The sequence below is a fragment of the Hibiscus syriacus genome, unplaced genomic scaffold (genome assembly GCF_006381635.1).
Source record: "Hibiscus syriacus cultivar Baekdansim isolate YM2019G1 unplaced genomic scaffold, ASM638163v2 tig00112285_pilon, whole genome shotgun sequence".
In the NCBI taxonomy this organism is placed as follows: Eukaryota; Viridiplantae; Streptophyta; class Magnoliopsida; order Malvales; family Malvaceae; genus Hibiscus; species Hibiscus syriacus.
Genome location: NW_024063293.1, coordinates 1552828 through 1577538, shown reverse-complemented (window position 1 = coordinate 1577538; position 24711 = coordinate 1552828). Strand labels below are relative to the sequence as shown.

At 35.8% G+C, this 24711-nt stretch overlaps 1 protein-coding gene and 1 pseudogene across 1 annotated transcript; both read left to right on the top strand.

Annotated features, from left to right (window-relative positions):
* The first annotated feature begins 679 nt into the window (after window positions 1-679).
* LOC120177187 (dCTP pyrophosphatase 1-like) lies at window positions 680-1539 on the top strand. The gene is made up of 2 exons (XM_039183410.1): window positions 680-823; window positions 1271-1539. The coding sequence occupies exons 1-2, from the start codon at window positions 695-697 to the stop codon at window positions 1529-1531; spliced, it is 390 nt and encodes a 129-aa protein (XP_039039341.1). The 5' UTR covers window positions 680-694; the 3' UTR covers window positions 1532-1539.
* Window positions 1540-13875: 12336 nt separating this feature from the next.
* Window positions 13876-22576, top strand: LOC120177281 (annotated as a pseudogene).
* The last annotated feature ends 2135 nt before the right edge of the window (window positions 22577-24711 follow it).

Genomic DNA, 24711 nt, shown 5'->3' with positions numbered 1-24711 from the left:
ACCTCATAACTTAAGCCATATAAATTATTAATGGAGAAATATGATATCGCTTGGACTTGATTTTAAACTCTTATAATTCAAGTAGATCGAATTGAAATTAGAATTTATGTTATATACAACTATAAATTATACTCCTGGTCGACCGAACCTCTTCCTCAGATTGATCTCTATATATTAAAACTTTAGAGAACCTGTTTGTAGTCAAAACCTCAAAAAAATTCTTCGAATATAAGACCTCTAGAGTCTTACAATTATCAGGAAGTCATGATCTTTTGATATGAATTTTGACAGGTTACATGGTTATTTATTGTCAACCGATTATATTCGCTTAGTCGGCTAATCTATGAGTAGTCTTAATATGGTTCTACACCTAACATTAATATTATATGTCACTATAAAATCCATCGATTGAGATCGAGAGAAGGGTCTTAATTTTTTTTCCTACGCTCACCTTTTTTCTATCTCTCTAGGGAGATAGAAGTCATTGACATCGATCAAGAGTCGTTCTTCCACCGACTATAATTTCCTGTTTAAATAAAAAATAAATAAATTATCTATAACTTATAAGTTGTAAATCAAGAAAACTGCACTTCCTCTCCCATTTCTCTGGATTTCATCTTTTTATCAAACCCTTCTTTCTCTTCTTTCCTTTTATCTTTGTTTTTTTTTCTTTTTGCATTTAAACAAAGGTACGATGACTGGGGGATTTCAGGAAGGTGATCAAAGTGTGACTCTTGATCTTCTTAAGCAGAAAATGGATAGCTTTGCCAAGGAAAGGGACTGGGATCAGTTCCACAGCCCTAGAAACCTCCTTTTGGCCCTGGTATCTTTCTTTATCTCCCTTTACAGGCATCTTAAACAAATCTTCATTAATCTTCATAAAAAAAAAAACAAAGCTTCATCAGGAACGTTACTCGTTTAGTCTTGGAATATTAGATTATAGTTTCCATTTCCATGAGACAATAAAGATGAAAGGTTAGCTTTTACTGATATGTATATTATTGTCTATTGTAATCTTTTCTTTGACAAACCAAAATACAGATTAAACCAGTTGAATTATCATATATATATAGATATATACAAGTGCTTTATCATTTAGTCTTGTTCTTCCCTAAATGCTAAATCACAGAACATGGTTTGCAGTTGCACCTCTGCAAATTGCCTTCTTTCTGTTTTTCTCTTATTACTTTTGTACTTCCCAGCTAGGGATTGAAGCTTTTCTTTCAACTCGGTCTGCAGATGCTTCACTTTTTTGTGACGATTCATGTAGGTGGGTGAAGTGGGAGAATTGTCGGCGATATTTCAGTGGAAAGGAGAGGTACCAAAAGGGTTGCCTGATTGGAAAGAAGAAGAAAAAGTTCACGCCGGTGAAGAACTCTCCGATGTTCTACTCTACCTCGTAAGGCTGTCTGATGTCTGTGACATTGATCTGGGGAAAGCTGCTTTGCGCAAAGTAGAACTCAATGCTATCAAATACCCGGCTTCAAGGACATACTCCAACGCCAACAATGGCATTGCAGAGACTAGTTGATCCATTATCTATTTAAGTGTTTAGTTTTCTTAAGAATTTGTATTTACATCAACGTAACTTTAATTATAAAAAGGGTTATGCTTTTGGAGTAAATTATTAAATCTTCATCAATAAAAATCTTTGACAGATTTTATCATTTTCGTTGGAATGGCTCTTAAAGTTTATACTTGTCAATCTTTAACACAATATTTGATAAAATCAAATCTGATAATTAACAGTCATACATGTATAATTTGTCAATCTATTAATGATCATGATAACTCTAGATTTGACATATACGATCAAAATGTCGGTATAAAAGTCTATCAGACAAACCTGATGAGAGGAATTTCTCTATTTTCTGATTCTCCTACCTACACTATTCATCTTCTTTTATTTTCATTTATTCTCCTAACTTGTTTTAACTCCGGTTTACGGTTGAATCTTTATCAAGTATAATTTTATTTAAACTAGAAGGAATTATCAATGTACGAAGAGATAAACTTATGGTGAAAGTTGAAAAATTATATTAAAGGAAAAATAAGAGTATAATGGGGTTCCTTGATGATCGGTACCTCTTACCAACTTTCTCTTTGAACTCATTTAAAGCATTAATGAAGCACCCCATCTCTTCTAATCATGACTACCGCAAGCTTCATTTTAAAAGGGGAATGAAACCTTTTTTTAATCAAGCTTAGAGCTTCACGATTATAATAATGAACGACCATAATGACCATCATCATTAATCAAACCCTGCTCTATCTTCACACTCACTGTTAGTGTTATCTATACGAGCCTGTGCATGGGTTGTGTGAGCTCTAGAATAGTTCTAGAATAGTTTGTTAGCTTCTTGTTATGAGCAGTTAAGTTGTTAATGATTTATTACACAACAGTTACCTTTCTCTTTGCTTGTATAAATAGCTACTCTCTAACTCAAGAGAGATCAACTTTTTGTTAATAAAGAATTACAGAGGTTTCAGTTCTTTTCTTGCTTTCTTAGATAGCTCAACTGCTATCTTATCATGGTATCTTTCGCCAATACCTGGGTGTGTTTCTTCCGCTGTTTCTTCTCCTTTTCAGTAGTTGCACGAGATTAGGCTCTCACGTCTCGTGTGTTTCTTGGCATCATGGTTGATTTGACGGTTGATCCTGAGGATGTGTCTCTGAATGCTTCTTCCCTGAGTCCAGGAACTTCTCGAGGTATGCTTGGCATTCAACACATACCAAAGCATGAAACTGTTAAACTCACTGAATCCACATACCTTCTTTGGAAGCATCAAGTGGCTTTGATAATTGATGGCTATGGGTTGCTGAGGTTCATCTCAGCCGGTTCTGTTGCACCAGATGAGTTCATCACTAATGCGTCTGGACAACGTGAAGAGAATCCAGTGTTTGCAGCTCATCACCAGCAAGATAAACTGCTTGCTTCCTGGCTTTTAATTACTGTGAGTACAGAGGTTTTACCTCACTTAACTGGACTTACAACTGCGATGTCAATCTGGAATACTATATCTCGTCTGTTTGGTGCTCGCTCCAGTGCGAAGATTTCTTCTCTCCGGCACAATCTTCATTCGCAGCGAAAGACTGGTTTGATTATTAGGGAATATCTTGCTAAGGTCAAGTCTATTTGTGATCTGCTGAATGCTTCGGGTAGTGTGGTTACTGAGCAAGAACATGTTAATGTTGTGTTAGCTGGACTTACAGTGGAGTTTGAGTCCATTATTGCAATTGCGTCACGAGAAAAAATTTCTCTTGATGTTCTTACTGAGATGTTGTTAGATTGCGAGGCTCGACAGAAGGTGTTCTTGATAGAAGACTTTTCCGCAAATCTTGTTCTTCACTCTCGAGAAGGTGGTGGTGCTGAAACTGATTCTTGTGGAACTCAGGATGCTAATAATGGGTCATCACAGGGTCATCAATCTCGTGGACAGTCAAATGGATATCGTGGTCGAGGTCGAGGGCGTAATAATAATCGTCCTCAATGTCAGTTGTGTGGTCATTTTGGACATGTGGTCCAAAAGTGTTATCATCGCTTCGATAGAGACTACACTGGTATGTCTGGATCTGAGTCGTTGATAGAGAATGGTTCGAAGCCCACTGGCGGTGGGAATTCTGCTAAACACGAGCAATCTGGTGGACAACCATATGCTCACACTGTAACCTCCATGCCTTCTCGTTCAAGCTTTGTTCCCACTCTTTTTTACTTTCCTTCCCTGTATGCTCCTGGATATTACTCATTTCCTGGTTTCTTCCCTGGATTTGCTTCGAATATTTCTTATGGTCCTCATGCTACATCCCCCTCTTTTTTGACACCTAGCTCGGCAGCCTATACGTCCACGGTTCCAACAAACTCTGGGTACAGTTCTTCACACATCATGTTACAAATGATATGTCTTTGTTTCAATCAGGTACTCTTTATACAGGTGGTAATTCCTTGCTCATGGGTAATGATGATGGTGTTCCAATTACACATGTTGGTCAAGGATTTTTGAGCTCAAATAGGAAGCCTTTAATTTTACAAAATATGTTGCACGTACCTAACATAAAGAAAAAGTTGTTGTTTGTTTCTCAGTTCACTAGTGACAATGGTGTCTTCATGGAATTTCACCCCTCTGAATGTCCTGTAAAGGATGCTCGGACTCAAGTAATTCTGTTTCGAGGGAGGCTCACGGATGACGGGTTGTATCAGCTGCTGCCTTGTAAGGATCAGAGGTCACCTTGCTTGGAGAATAATGTCTCGAAGTCACATGTGTCTTTGAAATTGTGGCATCAGCGTCTTGGCCATCCATCTCTTGATGTTGTTGACCGTGTTTTAAAGTCGTGTAGTATTGTTTTCAATAAAACTGAAGCCATGAATGTGTGTTCTGCTTGTATGCAAGGGAAATCACATAAGTTGCCCTTTTGTACATCATTGATAGAATATAATGAGACTTTTCAACTTGTTGTCTCTGACGTCTGGGGACCAGCTCCTGTATGCTCCAGTGACGGTTTTCTTTATTATGTTTCTTTTGTTGATGTTTGTAGCCGTTATACCTGGATGTACCTCTTGAAACGTAAATCTGAGGTGGCTCAATGCTTTCTTGACTTTGCGAAATTGGTTGAAGTACAGTTCGGATATAAAATTAAAGCACTGCAGGCTGATGGTGGTGGGGAGTATCAACCACTTCGAAAGTGGTTTTGTGCCAATGGAGTGCAGCATCGCCTCTCGTGCCCTGGTACCTCGGAACATAATGGTAAAACTGAGAGGAAGCATAGGCACATTGTTGAAACATGATTGACAATGTAAGCTCAGTCTTTTTTACCTCAGAAATTTTGGAGATATTCCTTTGTTTCTGCTGTTTATCTTATCAATCGGTTACCCACACCTGTTTTGCATGGCAAGTCTCCCTTTGAAGCTCTGCATCGTGTCTTTCCAGATTATTCCTTTCTCAGGGTGTTTGGTTGTGCTTGTTATCCTTGCTTGCGTTTTTTTTAATCATCATAAACTGGATTTCAGGTCAAAGAAGTGTGTGTTTCTAGGATATAGCACTTCTCATAAGGGGTATAAGTGTCTTGATGATTCTGGCAGAGTAATAATTTAGAGTCATGTCATATTTGATGAAAATGTTTTTCCTTATGCAGTGTGTAATATTCCAAATATTGCTTCAGATAATGGTGTCTCCATGGGTGTTATTCCTCTTGTCTCCCCTGTACAGACACTGCAAGTCCCATTAACGTGTGCTCCACCAGTGCCTGCTCTATTAAGTGAGAACAATCCATGTGTCTCTCCATCAACGCATGACTCATCAAATAGTCAAAGGCATAATGCGCATGGGTGTCAAAACATTGGGACCATACCTTTTGACATGGTCGAGGGTCAAGTATTGGATGAACGTGATTTTGGTAATGCGAATAAAGGCACTTTCAACGTTGTTGGGTCAGGTGCGCATGGGACCATTGCTTTTGAAAACACGCATGGGACCACGCTGCTAACTTGTGACAATATGCATACTCCAAAGGCTCCACCAACACATGTCGTGCATGCTCTAAAGGCTCCACCAACACATGTCACCCCTACTCCACTAAGTTCAACGCATGATCCAGAGAATTCAATACATGTGCATGATTTTTTAAATACAAACAATGCTCCACTAGTTTCAATGCATGCTCCATTCTTTACAGGTGCACATGGGGCTTTTTCATTTGAAAATATGCCAGCAGGTGCGCATGAGTCCATTTCTTTTTATAATATGCCAAATTGTGCTGCTCGTGCTGCTCCATTAAATAAAAACAGCCCATGTGTTGCTAGTCCCGCACAATCCCGTGCCATTGTGGAGCCTATGCTTGCTTCTCCAAATTTTGTTTGTAATGAGGCACATGATACTTCTAGTAATTCGAGTAGCACGCCTATTGGAGCTGTGGCCGACCACTACAATGCTCATGGAGCCACGCCTTTTGGAGCAATGGCTGACAATGACAATGTGCATAGAGTCGTTACAACGGGTAACAATACGCATGGGGCTAGTTTGGTTCAAAATGCTCATCCTATGGTTACCAGGGCCAAAGATGGCATTCGGAAACCCCGTGTTCTGCATGTTGAATATTGTGATGAAGAACCTCGGTCCATTAAAGAAGCTATGAAGATTCCTCATTGGAAGAAAACTACACAGGAAGAGTTTGATGCTTTGATTGCAAATAACACGTGGTCTCTGGTCCCTCTTCCTAGAGATCGTGTACCTGTTCACTGCAAGTGGATTTTTAAGGCGAAACGTATTGTTGATGGCTCAGTGTCTCGGTACAAGGCTCATCTTGTTGCGAAGGGGTTTCTTCAACAACCAGGGATTGATTTTCATAAGGTTTTTAGTCCGGTTGTGAAACCTGTAACAGTACGAGTGATTCTTACTCTTGCATTGACAAGAGGTTGGTTGTTACGTCAGGTAGATATTAATAATGCCTTTTTAAAAGGGGCATTGATGGAAGAGGTTTACATGACTCAGCCTCCTAGGTTTGTGCAAGCTGGTGATGGTTTAGTTTGCAAGCTGCATAAAGCAATTTATGGCTTGAAGCAAGCTCCTTGGGCCTAGTTTGAGAGCCTTCGAGAATACCTGGTCTCTGAAAGGTTCGTTTTGTCTAAATCTGAATTATCCTTGTTTGTTCAAAAATCAGCTAGCAGTGTTGTCTACATGCTTGTATATGTAGATGATATCATCTTGACAGGGAGTGATGCTAGTGAGGTTCAGTGTGATTGAAAAACTGATTTCTCGTTTTTCGTTAAAGGATCTTGGTTCTCTTAATTTCTTTCTTGGTATAGAGGTGTGTTCTGATGACAATGGTCTTGTTTTGACTCAACAAAAATACATTCATGAGCTTTTGTATAAGCATGGTTTTGGTGATGTCAAGAGTCTTCCTACTCCCATGGTCTCCAATTACAAGTTATCGATTGATACTGGTGACCCCGTTGAAGATGCAGCTCAATATAGAAGCATTATAGGAGCTCTTCAGTACATAGTAGTCACTCGGCCATATATTTCCTTTGCAGTAAACAAAGTTTGTCAGTTCATGCAGTCACCTCGTAATAGCCATTTTCAGGCTGTTAAGAGGATTTTACGTTATCTTCAAGGGACAGCTGATTATGGTCTTCGATTTACAGCATCTTCTCGCATGTCTCTGACTGGTTTTGCGAATGCAGACTGGGGGTCCGATCCTGATGATAGGCGTTCCACGACTGGCTACTGTATTTTCTTTGGTGGGAATCTTATTTCCTGGAGCTCACGCAAACAACAAGTTGTTTCTCGTTCCACGGCTGAAGTCGAATATAGAAGTGTTGCTTCTGCAGTTGCTGAGATTATTTGGGTTGAGTCATTACTTCAGGAGTTGTGTGTGGTTCCACATGGTAAAGCTACCTTGTGGTGTGATAATTCCAGCACTGTTGCGGTCTGTGCCAATCTTGTTCAGCACTCTAAGTTCAAGCATATTGAGCTTGACTTATTTTTTGTTCGAAAAATGGTTGATGATGGTCGTTTACAAGTTAATGAGATTCCTGCCTATGAGCAGGTGGCAGATGCTTTGACAAAGCCACTCTTTTCCCATTCGTTTCTCAAACACAGACAGGAACTCTTAGTAACACAACTAAGAGGTCTTCCTGCAGGTTTACAAAGTGGGAATGGCAGGGGGAATATTGAAGTCAAGAAGTTCGTTGTAGCTGCAGAAGCTGCAGCAAGTGCTGAAGAAGTTAATGAAGCAGGGTGAATGTTAGTGTTATCTATACGAGCCTGTGCATGGGTTGTGTGAGTTCTAGAATAGTTCTAGAATAGTTTGTTAGCTTCTTGTTATGAGCAGTTAAGTTGTTAATGATTTGTTACACAACAGTTACCTTTCTCTTTGCTTGTATAAATAGCTACTCTCTAACTCAAGAGAGATCAACTTTTTGTTAATAAAGAATTACAGAGGTTTCAGTTCTTTTCTTGTTTTCTTAGATAGCTCAACTGCTATCTTATCACTCACTATATAAGCAACCGAGTTGCGAATTGGCTGAAACACTTAATTTGCAATCCGCATTAGCACCAACGGGTCTTCTTTTTTAAAGAATGCTGAGAAAAGGTTCTATGACCGTATCGATGTTTCCAAACTCGACGCTATTGGTGCCGTGGTGCCAGGGACGGATGCGTCTGAAGAGGAGAAAGGGAAGCACCATACGGCTCGAGTATAAGGTTAAACGTCGAGGGTTCTGGTTAGGGTCACGCCCGGTGGTTCGATGGAGTGTGGTGGTTGGTCCTCTGAAAACGATCATTTCGGAGATCATGGTGAAAGAAAATTTCATAGAGGTTTATTATATGTACTTGCCCTACTTACGCCCTCAACTGTTTCCCTTGTGTTGATATATAATTTGAATACACTTTTCTCCCCCCTTTTCTCCTTCTCCTTTCTTATGTTATGAATGCTTTATAGTTTTTTTTGGCTTATTATACAAATTGGTACTTGAATCTAGTGACTTTTATCAAATTAATATTTAAACTTGAAAAAAAATCTCAAACAATACCTATGTTAACATCTCAATAATCAATTAGGTCGATCGATAAAGTTATTAAGTACCACGTGTCATAACTTAATTAGTTGTTAGAATACCTCGTTGGTGTTGAGTACCAATTTGAGAATTTCTTTTTTTTCTTTTGATTTTTTTAAAATTCAAGTACCAATATGCAACAAAAAGCAAATTCAAGAACTAATTTGAGAATTTTTGCAAAGTTCATATGCAAGAAATAATATTTCTCTAAACACTCAATAAAATAAACAATATTCTCTAAAACTGAAGAGTAATTCGTCACTTGGGATGTTTTGATTTCTTTTCTTCCTTTGCGACTATTCATCAAAGTACTTGTGTCCGTACACGCCAGCAAAATAGGGAAGCAGAGCGAAAGTATCGACATCTTTTAGAGGTTGCTAGAGCCCTTCGTTTCCATTCTAATGTTTCGATTAAATTTTAGGGTGAGTGCCTTAATACTGCTTGTTACCTTATTAATCGCTTACCTTCATTTGTGTTGCACTGGAAAACTCCCTTTGAAAAGCTATATAATGAAGTATCCAATCTTTCTCATCTTCATGTTTTTGGTTGAATTTGTTATGCCACTGACACCAATTATAATGATAAATTTTCTGCTAAAGCCTTCCTTCTGTGTTTCTTGGATATTCATCAACCCAAAAGGGTTACATTTTGTTTAATCTCAAAACCAAGGTTTTTTTTTGTTAGCAGGGATGTTATTTTCCATGAAGACATGTTTCCCTTTTGTTTTCCTATTGCTACTGTAAACTCTTTTTTTCCTTCTCATCCTAGTGTTTGTAATGATGATTTTTTGGTATTGCAACCTAGAATTCAACCTTCAGTCTCACCTTTTATTTATCCAATGCCTACGAGCGGTTCATTACCTACCTTACCTATGGCTTTAGCAGATTCTTCTATACCTTCAGTTTCTAATTCTTTACCTTCTGTTTCAGCAGAAATATCCCCAGATTTAGTCCCTCCTGTGTCACGCAGATCCACTAGAGTTTTTAAGCCTCCAAATTGGTTATGTGACTATGCTCGAACTTACCAATCAACTTCGTCTATTTCAGGTTAGTATCTTATTTCTAAACATATATTTTATTCTCGTTTATCTCATCGCACACAATTATTTCTTTCTTCCACTTCTCATTTGATTGAACCATCTTTTTATAAAGAAGCTTGTACCCATCCTCAATGGGTGCAAGCCATGAAAGATGAGATTTTAGCTCTTGAGTTGAATAATACGTAGACTGTTGTACCTTTTCCTTATGAGAAAATCAGCAATGGATCTATAAGATCAAGTATAGAGCCTCCGGTGAAGTGGAGCGTTCTAAAACACGTTTGGTAGCGAAAGGGTATGATCAACAGGAAGGCGTGGATTTTGTTGAAACATTTTTTCCCAATGGCTAAGTTTATTACGATTCGCCTTGTTCTTGCTCTTGCCTACATTTTGACTGGCCACTTTGGCAAATGGACGTAAATAATGCATTTCTTCAAGGTGATTTACTAGAGGAAGTTTATATGACGTTGCCCGATGGTTTTTGTAGTCAGAGGGAGCGTATGGTGTGCCGACTACAAAAATCACTTTATGGTTTGAAACAAGCCTTTAAACAATAGAATATTTAGTTGACAGAGGCGCTTTTATCAGCAGGTTGTTGTCAAAGTAAACATGATTATTCCATGTCTATAAAGCAAGGATAAGGTAAACTTATGATAGTTCTTGTGTATGTCGATGATGTATTAATCACCGGAATGATGCAGGGTTAATAGATGGCATCAAGAGTATTTTACATCACAGTTTCAAAATGGACTTGTGTGAACTCAAGTATTTCCTTAGGCTGGAAGTTATGCGATCAGAAAAGGGTGTTGTCTCGAACCAATGGAAACATGCTCTGGAACTTATCGAAGATGTGGGATTGGGAAGAGCAAAGTCGGTTTCTACACCCTTGGAGCAGAACAATAAACTTGTTTCAGCAGCTTTTGGAGAGACAGTTCAAAGTGATAATACTAATGAAGAATTGTAAGATAGAACTCTGTATCAAAGATTAGTTGGGAGGCTCATTTATTTAAAACATACAAGTCCCGATATTGCTTATACAATACAATATTTAAGTCAGTTCATGCATTAGTCTATGCAATCCCATCTAGAAGCAGCCCTAAGAGTGGTTCGATACATAAAAGGGAGTTTGGGTCAAGGAACTCTGCTAGACGCATCAAGTAAGTGTCAATTATTTGCGTTTTACGATTCGGATTGGCCTCGTGTCCCATGATAAGGAGGTCAGTGACGGGTTACTGCATAAAACTTGGAAATTCTTTGGTATCATGGAAATCAAAGAAGCAAACGGTGTCAAGGTCGTTTGCAAAAGCAGAGTATCGAAGCTGTTGTGAAATTCGGGTTAATTTCCACCAATAACAGATTCACCGTGAAAACTATTATCTAGGTGACTAGTGTGAAAACGATTGTACTAAAAATCACCCCAAGGTAGATTCCCAGGAAAGAGGAGGGGTCACAATGGTCCCTCTTAAAACCCACTTTCCTTAGACAGAACTACCAAGACAAGTAATTTTAATAGGACAATAATTGACAACAACTATACCCGACAATAGCTATTAAATAGACATAAAAGAGAACACCAAAATATTTCACTAATAGAGGAAATATTACAAAGAGAGAAAGAATACAAATAGCCTTTAAAATAGAAGAAGGCTTATATATTTGTGGGATAATTAACTAAGGAGGAGGAGGGCTTTATTTATAACAAAAGAATTTCCCCTCCTCCTTATACACAACCAATGTGGGACTTTTGCCAAAAACCAACAAATCTCCACCTTGGCAAATTCCACACACATCTCTAAAAAAAACAATCTTTTAATTTGTAACAATATTGACCAAATCTAAACAATGTTTAAACTTGACCGCAGTTACCACTTTTGTCAACATATCAGCAGGATTCTCAGTGGTCCGAATCTTCTGGATTATGACTCCACCTTCTTCTAGAATCTCTCGTACAAAGTGATATCGAACATCAATGTGCTTCGTCCTTGCATGGTAAACCTGGTTCTTTGCTAAATGAATAGCACTCTGACTGTCACAGTGCACTTTGATGTGCTTTTGTTCCATTCCCAATTCACCAAGCAACCCTTGAAGCCAAATTGCCTCCTTCACAGCCTCTGTAACTGCCATATACTCTGCCTCTGTAGTAGACAAAGCCACTGTTGACTGTAAGGTGGACTTCCAACTGACTGGTGCCTTTGCAAATGTAAACACATAACCAGTAGTTGATTGACGCTTGTCCAAATCACCTGCATAGTCTGAATCACAATACCCAACTACACACACTGACCATCTTGTTTGTCCTGCTGAAAGACCAAACCAACATCTACGGTGTTCAGAATATACCGCAGAATCCATTTCACAGCTTGCCAATGCTCCTTTCCAGGATCATGCATATACCTGCTCACAACCCCAATTGCCTATGAAATATCAGGTCTCGTACACACCATTGCATACATCAAGCTACCAACAGCACTTGCATACGGAACCTTTGACATGTATTCCCATTCTGCATCATCCTTAGGTGACATGGATGCACCGAGCTTGAAATGAGGAGCAAAAGGTGTACTAACTGGTTTTGACATCTCATTTATGCCAAATCGTTTTAGTACCTTCCTCAGATATTCTTTCTGAGACAAACAAAGCCTCCCCAATTTCTTATCCCTTGATATCTCCATGCCTAGAATCTTCTTCGCTTCACCAAGATCCTTCATCTCAAACTCCCTGTTCAATTGAGTCTTTAGTTTCGCAATTTCTGTCTGACTCCTGGAAGCTATCAGCATATCATCAACATAAAGAAGAAGATATATATAGGATCCGTCTTCTAGCTCGCGTAAATACACACAATGATCATATTTGCTTCTTATGTACTTCTGCCCTATCATAAACTTGTCAAATCGCTTGTACCACTGCCTTGGAGATTGCTTCAATCCGTATAGCGATTTTTCTAATTTGCACACCATCTCTTCTTTTTCAGCAACTTTGAATCCATCTGGCTGAGTCATGTAGATTTCCTCATCCAAGTCTCCATGTAAAAATGCAGTTTTTACATCCATCTGAACTAGTTCCAAATCCAACTGCGCTACCAAAGCCAACAAAATTCTGATGGAGGAATGTTTTACAACTGGAGAAAATACTTCATTATAATCAACTCCCTCCGTTTGAGCGTAGCCTTTAGCCACCAATCTTGCTTTGTAGCGGATGTTATTCTTGTCAGGAAATCCATCTTTCTTTGCATATACCCACTTGCACCCAATTGCCTTCTTTCCCTTCGGAAGACTAGCTAGTTTCCACGTCTGATTCTTTTGAAGGGATTGCATTTCTTCATTCATAGCAATCCTCCACTTTTTATGTTCTGAACTTTGAACTGCTTCATGAAAAGTGGCAGGAACGTCATCAATTGCAATTGGTGATGCAAAAGAGACCATATCAGCATAACAAGCAGGTTGTCTAATGGTCCTCTTTCCATTTCTGAGTGCAATTGATTCATGTTGCTGTGGAGGTTCTTAGGTCTGAACCTCTTCTTCATCTGACTCTTCTTCTACCATAGGAGAGTCAACATCATTTTCTTTACTGGTTGGGACAAATTTGCTTCCTTCAAACTCCACCTTTTTGGGAGTTCCATCTGTCTGCTCCAATTTTTCTGAAGTCACCTTTCTCAACATGGTAGATTCATCAAAGGTAACATCCCTGCTGAAGATTATTTTCTTTGTTTCTGGACACCAAAGACGATAGCCTTTCACACCAGAGGTGATCCCCATAAAAATCGCCTTCTTTGCTCTTGGATCCAGCTTTGACTCCTTAACATGGTAGTATGCAGTGGAACCAAACACATGTAAGGAATCATAATCTGTAGCAGGTACTCCAAACCATTTCTCTAATGGTGTTTTACCACCAATAGCAGTCGATGGTAAGCGGTTGACAAGGTGACAAGCATAGACCAAAGCCTCAGCCCAAAATTCTTTGCCTAACCCAGCATTAGACAACATACACCGAACCTTCTCCACTAATGTCCGGTTCATACGCTCTGCCACTCAATTCTGTTGTGGTGTACCTCTGAAAGTGAAGTGCCTAACAATACCTTCCTCTTCACAGACTTTCAGAAATGGATCATTTTTGTACTCTCCACCATTGTCTGTACGGAGACGTTTGATTTTTCTGCCTGTTTGAGTCTCCATCATCTTTTTCATTTAAGGAAAAATCCTAGCACCTCATCCTTTGTCTTCATTGGATACACCCAAACTCTCCGGGAAAAATCATCAACAAAGGTGACATAATAGTGTGTTCCTCCCAATGAAGTTGTCTTGGAAGGCCCCCATACATCTGAATGAACATAATCCAAAATACCTTTAGTATCATGGATTGCTGTTCCAAATTTCACCCTCGTCTTCTTCCCTTTGATGCAATGCTCACAAAAAGCTAATTTGCAAGCCCGAGCACCCTTCAATAATCCTTGATCTATCAGTAATTTCAAGGATTTTTCACCAACATGCCCCAAGCGCATATGCCATAACCTGGTTGCTTCTGACTCCTGTTCATCAGTAGAAGCTGCCACTGCTGCTGTCCCAACAATTGTACTACCCAGAAAGTAATACACATTGTTTCTTTTTCGGATTCCCTTCATTATCACCAGTGCACCAGAGATAATCCTCATAATCCCATCTTTTGCCCTCACTTCTAAACCTTTTGACTCTAAGGTTCCCACAGAGATGAGATTTCTCATTAAATCTGGTACATAATGGACACCTGTTAAGGTTCTGATTGATCCATCCTGATTCCTCAAGCGAATTGAACCAATCCCAAGTGTGTCAAGAGGGGAATTATTTGCTATGTAGATAATTCCACCTTTTAGTTCTTTAAAATCAAAGAACCATTCTCTATTGGGGGTCATATGGTGGCTACAAGCTGAATCTAACAGCCATGAACTGGAACAGCTGGTTGATGGCTTAGCAGCGAATGCGAAATCTGAATCTCCATCATCAAACTCGACCACATTTGATTCTGAGATAGCCTTCCCCCTTTCAGGTTTGCCTTTATTCTTTAGCCTGGGACATTCTTTCTTCCAGTGCCATTTTTCTCGACAAAAGGCACATTCATCTTTGCTCAATCTGGACTTTGACTTCGATCTCCCTCTGCTTCCTTTATTCTGACTCTTGGAACGGCCTCTAACAACAAGAGCTTCTGCTTCGACACTTGTGTTTTCTTGTTTGTCTTTCTTTCTCAATTCATAACTATACAAGGCAGCAGTTACTTCACTAAGAGACACATCAACCTTCCCATGAAGTAGAGTAGTTTCAAGATACTCAAACTCATCAGGAAGTGATCCCATCAACATCAGAGCCAGATCTTCGTCTTCAAAAGTCACGTCCATATTCATCAGATCAGTCACCAGCTGATTAAAGCTAGTAATGTGATCATTCATAGTGGTACCTGGTACAAAGTTGAAGCGGCACAGTCTCTTTTTCATGTAGAGTTTGTTCTGACCGCTTTTCTTCAAAAATTTCTCCTCCAGTGCCTTCCACAATTTACTTGCAGAAGTTTCCTTAGAAAATGCATACTTCTGCTCTCTAGAAAGACACGATCGAATAGTACCACATGCCATTCTATTGATCCTCTTCCATTCTTTCTCCTCAACATCATCTGGTTTCTCTCCTTCAATAGTAATGTCTAGACCCTGCTGAAATAGGGCATCTAGAACCTCGCTTTGCCACATGCCGAAATGACCGGTGCCATCAAAAATCTCCACTGCAAATCTAACATTTGTCACAGCATTTCTTGCCAAAATTGAAGATGAAGAAGCGTCTGCCATTTCTGCTACAAATTCTATTTAATAGCTGCCAATGCAGAATGTCAATTATCCCAAGGAAATTTTTCTGATGTGGAAGATCAACCTAAGCCGCAACCACAGAGCATACTAAAATAAACCAAGAGCTCTGATACCAATTGTTGTGAAATTCGGGTTAATTTCCACCAATAACAGATTCACCGTGAAAACTATTATCTAGGTGACTAGTGTGAAAACGATTGTACTAAAAATCACCCCAAGGTAGATTCCCAGGAAAGAGGAGGGGTCACAATGGTCCCTCTTAAAACCCACTTTCCTTAGACAGAACTACCAAGACAAGTAATTTTAATAGGACAATAATTGACAACAACTATACCCGATAATAGCTATTAAATAGACATAAAAGAGAACACCAAAATATTTCACTAATAGAGGAAATATTACAAAGAGAGAAAGAATACAAATAGCCTTTAAAATAGAAGAAGGCTTATATTTGTGGGATAATTAACTAAGGAGGAGGAGGGCTTTATTTATAACAAAAGAATTTCCCCTCCTCCTTATACACAACCAATGTGGGACTTTTGCCAAAAACCAACAAAAGCATGGTGATAACAAAGATGAAATTAACTTAGTTGGATGGATGGTGTTTTAACTGAATTTGAATATCAGAAAGGAGGGACCAGCTAAGATGTTCTACGACATCAAAGCAGCCTTGCAAATCGCGTCTAATCCGGTGTATCATGAACGCAAGAAACATATTGAAATCGATTGCAATTTTGTTCGAGATAAGATACAAAAGGATTGATTCAAGCAGAACATATAACAAGAAGAGAGCAGCAAGCAGATGTGTTGACCAAAGCTTTATGAGTGGCTCAACATGAATATCTAATTAGCAAGGTGGGCGTTAAAGACGTATTTCAACCACCAACTTGAGAGGGAGAGTTATGAAGCCTCTTGTAATAACAGAAGTTAGTTTGTTGTTTCTGTTATCTAGGTGTTTGCTTAGTTAGTTTACATCACTTAGCTTAATTTCTTGTATATATATACCCTTATTGAAATGAGAAATATATCAAGGCATTATTCATTTCCTATCTTTTGCATTTGTTGTTATAATGTTGACATCTTCTTCGCTTCCTTAAAGGACCGCCCTAGTGGATACCTCAACAGGTCGTTGACGGTGGTTGTGACGGGATTAACTAAGTGACTCGACATTTACAGTGGGGTAGGTTCTGCTCAGTTAGTTCCCTAACATTCCTTGGGACAGGCAGGCCCTTTAGGCTATTAGGGATCTCTGTGATCCTTATTTGAATCTCTTCAGGAATATAATTCCACCTATCTTTGACACTTTGGATGCTAACCCGCTTCTGGCTTTTGCAGTGTTGGGGATGTTGGATTAAAATCTATAATTATGGGCATATAATGTATATTTTTATCATAAAATATGACATAAATTAAGTGATCAATTATGTTATAAAATCATAAGGTATTATAAGTGTCATGAAAATAAAAGTGTAGATACTATTAAAGTTGTATTTATAATTCGATGGGGATAAAGTTATAAGTACAAACAATAAATGATTCTTACATCAATTATATAAAGGGGTTATGGTCTCCAAGAAATAGACAATCTCATATTTACCCTTATCTCGTCAGAGAGTTTATACATAAGAGAATTTTATCTTCTTAGAAGATCACATCCAAAGATAGATTCAATGGTTTCAACCTATCAATTAATTCAAGTATGCTTCCGCATCTAGTATTTAATTTATTATTGATGATTTGACATGATTAGATCTTGATTAATTTCATATTTATCATGGTTTGATTCTAACAAGTGCATCGTCGTCATATTGTGTTAAATCATTGAGAACTTATTTGATTTATAGATTTATTTTTAAATATGGTTTTAATAAATTGATTTGATATCTCATATCATATTAAAATTCAGGTCTGATATTTTATTAATTCTATTAATTTAGGGTTTTAAATTAATATGTTTGAATGCATTAATTTCATAGATTCCATTCATGTTTAATTTATATATATGTGTGTGTTTGGTTTATGGATTGAGTCTTATCGATTGTTTTATTTTTCCTCGACAGAGGTAAATGTCCTGTAATATTTTTTATAGGATTCTATTGTACAAAGAAATATGAGTGCATAGCTTTTGCTTCTACAATTATTAAGTTTTGTTTTGTGTTTCCTAATTTTGATTATATACATATTAGTGTTTAGCCTTAAAATGGATGAACCTTTATGTTTCATTTGGTCTGTTTCACCTTTAACGATTATCGTTGTATGCTTCATACTATGCCATAAGTTCTTAGTGCTAAATCTTCTAGATTATGTGTGGATTAAGAACCAAAAATTATGAAGCGTACATAATTTTTATGTACGTAAAGTTAGATTACAAATATGTATTACTTATAGTATAAGTTCGGATTATGGATTATGGATTATGTATTTGGTTTTAGTTTCTTGTATCGTATTTTGGTTTTATTTTATGAATCCATAGTTTTGATAAATAGTCAAATATTTAGATTTTTCGATTTTATAATAACATTTTTTAGACAATCTTATTATGGGTTACTTCAAAAATCATGACATGATTAGAAAATTTGGTTTTTTTTACTGTTATGGATATAAAATATATATTTGACATTGATATATTCGATTTAGTTTAACTAAAATTATTATTATTATTATTATTATTATTATTATTATTATTTATTATTATTTAATCTTTGGAAAAGTTATCTTTCACTAGTATGTACTTTGACTTTGATTAAATGTTGGTTGTTTTGAATTCGGTTTGTCTATGGTAATTTATGAAGTTATGTATTAAATGCATGTTTAAGGAATTTGTTAGAAACAATCAAATACTTGAGTTTCTAATTTTTGAGAACACCATTTATGTATTCTTATTTGGGGTTATTTCGGATATTGTAGTGTAATAAAAAAATCCAGTTTTGACATTTGATTGTTATAGAATATTAAATTTGAAATTGATATTTATTTTGAGATGACTTATTTAAAATATGAAGGGTTATATGCATGTAACTTATGATATGTTAGTATTGATCGGCCCAAAGGAAGATTAATAGTTAACATAATCGCATGTACAACTTTGGTAATAAGCATTTGATAATTATTCGGTTTAATGTGTGAGTAATAAATCGATCCAAATGAAGATTTTTGCTTGACATGTTTTTATTATTAATGTTTGGTTATCGTATTAGATATCACTTGAGATGAATATTTTCTCTAAAGATGAAATATTAATGGAGTATTTGATATCTTGAGACAAGGTTTAAGTGTATTCAAATTTATTATTATTTTGGTTATCTTTTAATTTAATTAAAAGATAAATTAAGAGAAATTGATTGGTTGACAATATTTATATGGTTTTACTTATATTGTTAATGCAATGTATGTATATATTCAATTCGGTTTTTTCAATTTTGATTGTTGGTTAAATATATATATATATATATATATATATATATTGAAATAAATTAACTTATATTATGATTATGTCTGATATTTTGATAGATTAGTTGAAAGAAAATGTCACCAAAGTGACCTCTTTTGTGTAGACTAATTTATTTGAAACATCAATATGATTATGTGTTTCTTTTGATTCATGCATTTATTAATTGGCCCAAAGGAAAGTTAATATTTGACTGGATTTCAAGCGACACTTGTGGTAATAACATGTGACAATTATAATGTATTTATTTTATGTGACCATTACATTAGTCCAAAGATTAGTCTTTTGTTCGACATAACTTATTGTCAGTGTTTGATTACTACAACAAGAGTACCGTTTATTGTTAATATTATTGTTCAAAGACTTGATATTATGTAGTGTTTGGTATCTTGTGATTGAAATTAGCCATAATTTTGAATTTACTTATTTACTTAAGATGTGTGCTTTAGTTTTATTTATATTTTGTTCTATATTCAATTTATTTATTTATTTATTGCTATCACAATATCTTTTTTATGGAAAAATACACTTAGGAACGTGAATATGAAGAAATGATGCACTTACAAAAGGTTTGGTTGTATGAACATAGACTTTGCGCTAAGTAAAAAACAATTTCCACCTCTCGTAGGAAATAACATTCTTAATTGGTTTAAGAGATTTTGAGAGAGGTGAAATTTATTTAAATTGTATAAGTCTATTGATCATAAAACACAAAATTTTATAAGTTTTTAAGAGCACATAATCTGAAAATATTACTAAAGCTAATGGTTTTCTTGACGAAGTTGAGAAATGTTTTTTAAAACAATAAGGTTTAAATGACATCATTTCTTTACTTCTTTGATGTATATAAAGTATAAGGGTCAAGGAAATGTGAGGGAGTACATTATGGATATGTTTCATATTACTTCAAAACTTAAGGCACTTAAGATCGAGTTTTTTTCAAAGGATTACTTGTTCTTGTGAATTTAGAATCGTTTCCGATAGAGTTTAATCAACTCAAAGGGAGAAATGAAATCTAAATGAGCTCATTTTTTATTGTGTGCAAGAGAAAGAAAGGTTGAAGCATAATAAGCTTTAAAGTACTCATTTAAAAAGTGCATATAAATATAAGGGTGAAAATAAAATCAGAATGTGGTGGTTAAGAGTCCAATTCAAAAGAGACAATAATATGTTATAAAGTGTTCTTCTCTTTTGGAATAAGTTAGGACATATGAAGAGAAATTAAAATTCTAAAACAGTAAGCAACTACTTTAGTTATTCTACATGATCTAGGGGTTATAAATTTTATGATTTCACAATTAAAAAATATTTTTAAGGTAAGATCTATAACACTATCTTTTAGGATATTGAGTTTGGAGGGAGAAATAAGGTTTAAAAATTAATTTAAAGGAGGAATTGGATTATAACTCAATTCCTATCATCACTTTTGATGATATCCATGTGTTATACATGTCTTTAATCAAGAAGTGAGTCTAAAATCTCAAATAAGATAATATTGAACAACTCTTCACTTAAGATGAGAAATTGTTACAGAAGAACAAACTCAACAACCTCAAAGAACAAGTGTTATTAGGAATATCCACGAGATGAGAGGAATATTATTTTAGATTATTATGTTTCTATAAGAAATAAGAATAAGAATAACAGTATAATGATGAAAGATGATTTAATCAACTTTCGTTGTGTCATAAAAGTTTTGACTCTCAAAAGTAGATTAATGTCATTGAAGAAGAGTATAAGTTCTATACAAGAAAGTTTGAGAACTTGTTTCATTACTTGAATGTGCAAATTTTATTGGTTGCAAATGGATATTTAAAACCAAGATGGATGCAAATTGTGATGTTGATATGAATAAGGTATGTCTTGTATCTAAAATATATATTTAGAAAGAATACAATAATTTCGTAAAGACTTTCTCTTTGGTTTCATTTAAAGACATTCTCAAGATAATTATGATACTTGTTGCTCATGTTTGATTATGAGTTACATAAGTTGGATTTCAAAACTGTGTTTCTCAATGTTAATATTGATGGAATATTTTATACGATGCAGTTAGAAAATTGTGTCAAATGAAACAAAACTAATGATATGCAAATTAAGAAAATCTATTTATAAGTTCAAGTATTACTCCCGTTAATTGTATAACAAATTTCACCAAGTGATTATCTCATTTGGTTTTTAGATGAATTAGGTTGATTATTGTATATATTATAAGTTCAGTGGGAGTAAATCAAATAATACCCCTTATTGCTAAAGGAAACAAGTTTAGTCTTTATCAGTGCCCTAAGGATGATTTTGAAACTAAGGAAATGTAAAAGGTTCTTTATGCTTCAAAATAAATAAAGAATTTAATGTATATTCATGTTTATACACATTCAGACATAACGTATGATTTTAGGATATTAAGCAGATATTTAAGCAATTTGGGTATGGATCGTTGGATAGCAGCCAAATTGATTCATACAATACATTTAAGAACAAAAAATATCACATGCTCACATATTGGAGGTCTAGTAAGTAAGAGATCATCAAGTTTTATAGACTCCGACTTATTGGAATATAAATGCAAAATTTTGTCACGTGAACAGCTAATTATGGATTGATAAGAAAGATCACTTTAGTTATTTGGTGAAAACTAAGTTGTTGTCCTTTATTCCATATATATAATAGAAATATCTTAAGTCTAAGCACATAGACATTATTTTTCTGGTTGTTAAAGAAATTTCAAAGTGATTATGTTTTTATAGACCATGTTGGTAGAAACTCATAATTATGCGCTTACTAAAGAACTGTCACCCAAAGTCTTTCATGAGCACACTACTCATGTGGGTGTAATATCATTTAAGAATATTTTATTTTAGTGGGAGTTTGTAATATTAATATTCGTTTGTTATAGATACAATTTCAATTACTTCAGTTTAAGGATATTTATGTTAAAATTATTTTCTGCAGAAATAAAATTTTATTTTGGTTTATCCACACTCTAATTTCGGTAAAATTTGATCTCACTAATGTTTAAAGAGGACCAGTTAGAAATAGATTCACATTGTATGTAATTTCCATGCTTCGCTCCATGATTGATCTATGTCATTTGATTATGTTTGTATATGTGATCATTCACGGGTCTAGTCATGAATGATACGAGGAGATTGTTATAGAATACCTATTGAACTCATAAGGATATACATTTATCAGGAAACATGTTGTCCAAGTGGGAGATTGTTAGATTAAAATCCATAATTATGAGCACATATTTATAATATATATTGTTATCATAAAATATGTCATAAATTAAGTGATCAATTATGTTATAAAGTTATAAGGTGTTAGAAGTGTCATGGAAATAAAAGTATAAATATTATTAAAGTTGTATTTATAATTTGATGAGGGACAAATTTATAAGTACAAACAATAATTGATTCTTAAATCGGTTATATAAAAGGGTTATGGTCCCCAAGAAATAGCAAATCTCGTATTTACTCTTATCCCGTCAGAGAGTTTATACTTAAGAGAATTCTATCTTCTTGGAAGATCACAACCAAAGATAGATTAAAGGTTTCAACCTATTAATTAATTCAGGTACACTTCCGCATCTAGTATTTAATTTATTTTTGATGATTTAGCATGATTAGATCCTGGTTAATTTCATATTTATTATGATTTGGTTCTAATAGGGGACTCTGGGGTCGATTCTCAATAGCAGTAGAGGATTGTATTGATTGCTTGCGCCGCAAGGAGAATTTGTAAGAAATGATACTTCAGTGTTGGATTATCTATTCTGAGGTTTAAATATTGGAATGATGGAATTATATACAAAATTTGGCTGCTTTATTGAAATGCTCTGTTTCTGTTTTAAGGAGTGTTTATGGAGGAATGCAGTAGATATGTTATTGTTTATTGAACTCTAGGATTGTTGATACGATAGAACTCTGCATCTGGTTGTTATAATGGGAATTTAGAATAATTCTTTGTAATGTTTTTCGTTCGAACAAAACAGTTCTCGGTTTATCCTCTACTGAAGCTGTAAATTTTTCCCTGCTTACAGTTTACTGTTATCCCACTTCTATGGAAGCTTTTAAAGTTGCATCTGATATCATGGCTTGGAGTATATGTATAATATTTTGTTGGAATTGTTGGGATTTCTCGTTGATGAAACAATTTAATCTTCTTCTTCCGAAGTGAAAATTAGCCAAAGTGGATGGATCATGGAGCCCTTAGCAGGTTTGAGCATTAGGTTTTGAAATTATTGCAACTCACTTTAGAAAAGAAAAATGTATATACATGTCCCTAGCTCTTATATTTTACTAGTTATATTCTTCATGAGATCGGTCAATGCACCTAAAGATTGTTGATAAGTTCAGACACAAAGATCCTAGACTACAGATCCTCTCCCACCACAATGCCAAGCTTCAACAGAAACAATGGGTGCGACAGTCTCCGGAGCAGTAAAGAAAACATGCAAGCCAAATGAGAGGTGACAGGCCATCCTCGCCATAATATCCGTTGCTCTGTTGTATTCTCGTGGAGAAAAAACAAGTTACACCGTCCACGATCGACCTATTAAATCTGCAATATGTGGCAGCATAGATGAGCCACCCCCTTAGCCGAAGTAGAACTGAAAATAGACAATTCAACCCTGCTACCTGTTTCCACCATAACTATTCCCGCTCTCAAAGACCAATCAATGCCAAGGCCTTCAAAATTTTTCCAAAACTCCGAATCCGCAGATAGATTTGGTAAAATCCCCTCATAATCACGTAAAACGCTTCCACAAGGTCAAATTTACGAACGCCAATCGTATTTAACTTGATCTAACCAACACGTGGGCGTCTCCATGGAATTAATTGATTTAAATTGAAATTTGATTTTTAAATCAAAACCTTGAATTAAAAATGCTACTGCTACATATTCAATTTTAGGCCTATAAACGAACCGAACGCACACGAACGGAGGTATGTTCATGTTTGTCATTTAATAAATAAACGAACATGAACAAAAAAAATTTTGTTCATGTTCGTTCATTAAAGAATATAGCTTGTTCATGTTCGTTCATTTAAATGATAAACGAACATAAACGAACGTAAACGAACACAAACAAACGAACATAAACGAACGTAAACGAACTCAAACAAACGAACATAAACGAACATAATAAATGAACATAAACGAACATACATAAACATCGAGTATGTCATAAAAAACCCGAGATCATCATGTTTCTTATAATCAATGTAAGCAATAAGCGCATTCACATCCCCATTGACGATTTCCTTTATTTTACCTCTTTGAAGTGCATTGTAGAGGTCTTTATGTGTAAATCCAACATTATGATAGCTCTCTGCCTGGTGCGTTAAATAGTTCATTATTTGTGACGTGCCAACACTGACCTCTTTCAATGTTGTTGCCTCATCGATATCAGCCTTACTTACAGCTCTATTAGAACGCATAAATGGTGTCATAGCATGTGTGCACAATGCATGATTATGTTTCTGATAAGACTTACTTATAACCCAGTGATCGTTTGTATTTGTTGTTGTAACTACGACTCTAGCCTTGCATCCTGTTCTTGTGACTGGCGTATGAGCATGTTGACGATCAACAGTATTGACTTTTGATACTCGAAACCCTTCTTTGGAATAACAAAATTCTTGTGTCTTTACATTCCCTTCCACGTCAAGTCGTGTTGTTCCCTTACGTGTACTAAACCCATGTTCATGCGCGAATCTCTTGTAAAAGTATCAAGCTTGAGCACGTGAAGAGAAGAGCTGACCAACCAATCTGTCAGATTCATCAACATTATGTACTTCATGGCATTCCTCGGTTGGCTTAACATTGTCTGCATCAGTATGATCCT

Coding starts and splice junctions, on each gene's coding strand:
- LOC120177187 (XM_039183410.1), top strand. CDS start 695: ATGACTGGGGGATTTCAGGAAGGTGATCAAAGTGTGACTCTTGATCTT. Junction 824..1,270: donor GAAACCTCCTTTTGGCCCTG/GTATCTTTCTTT, acceptor CGATTCATGTAG/GTGGGTGAAGTGGGAGAATT.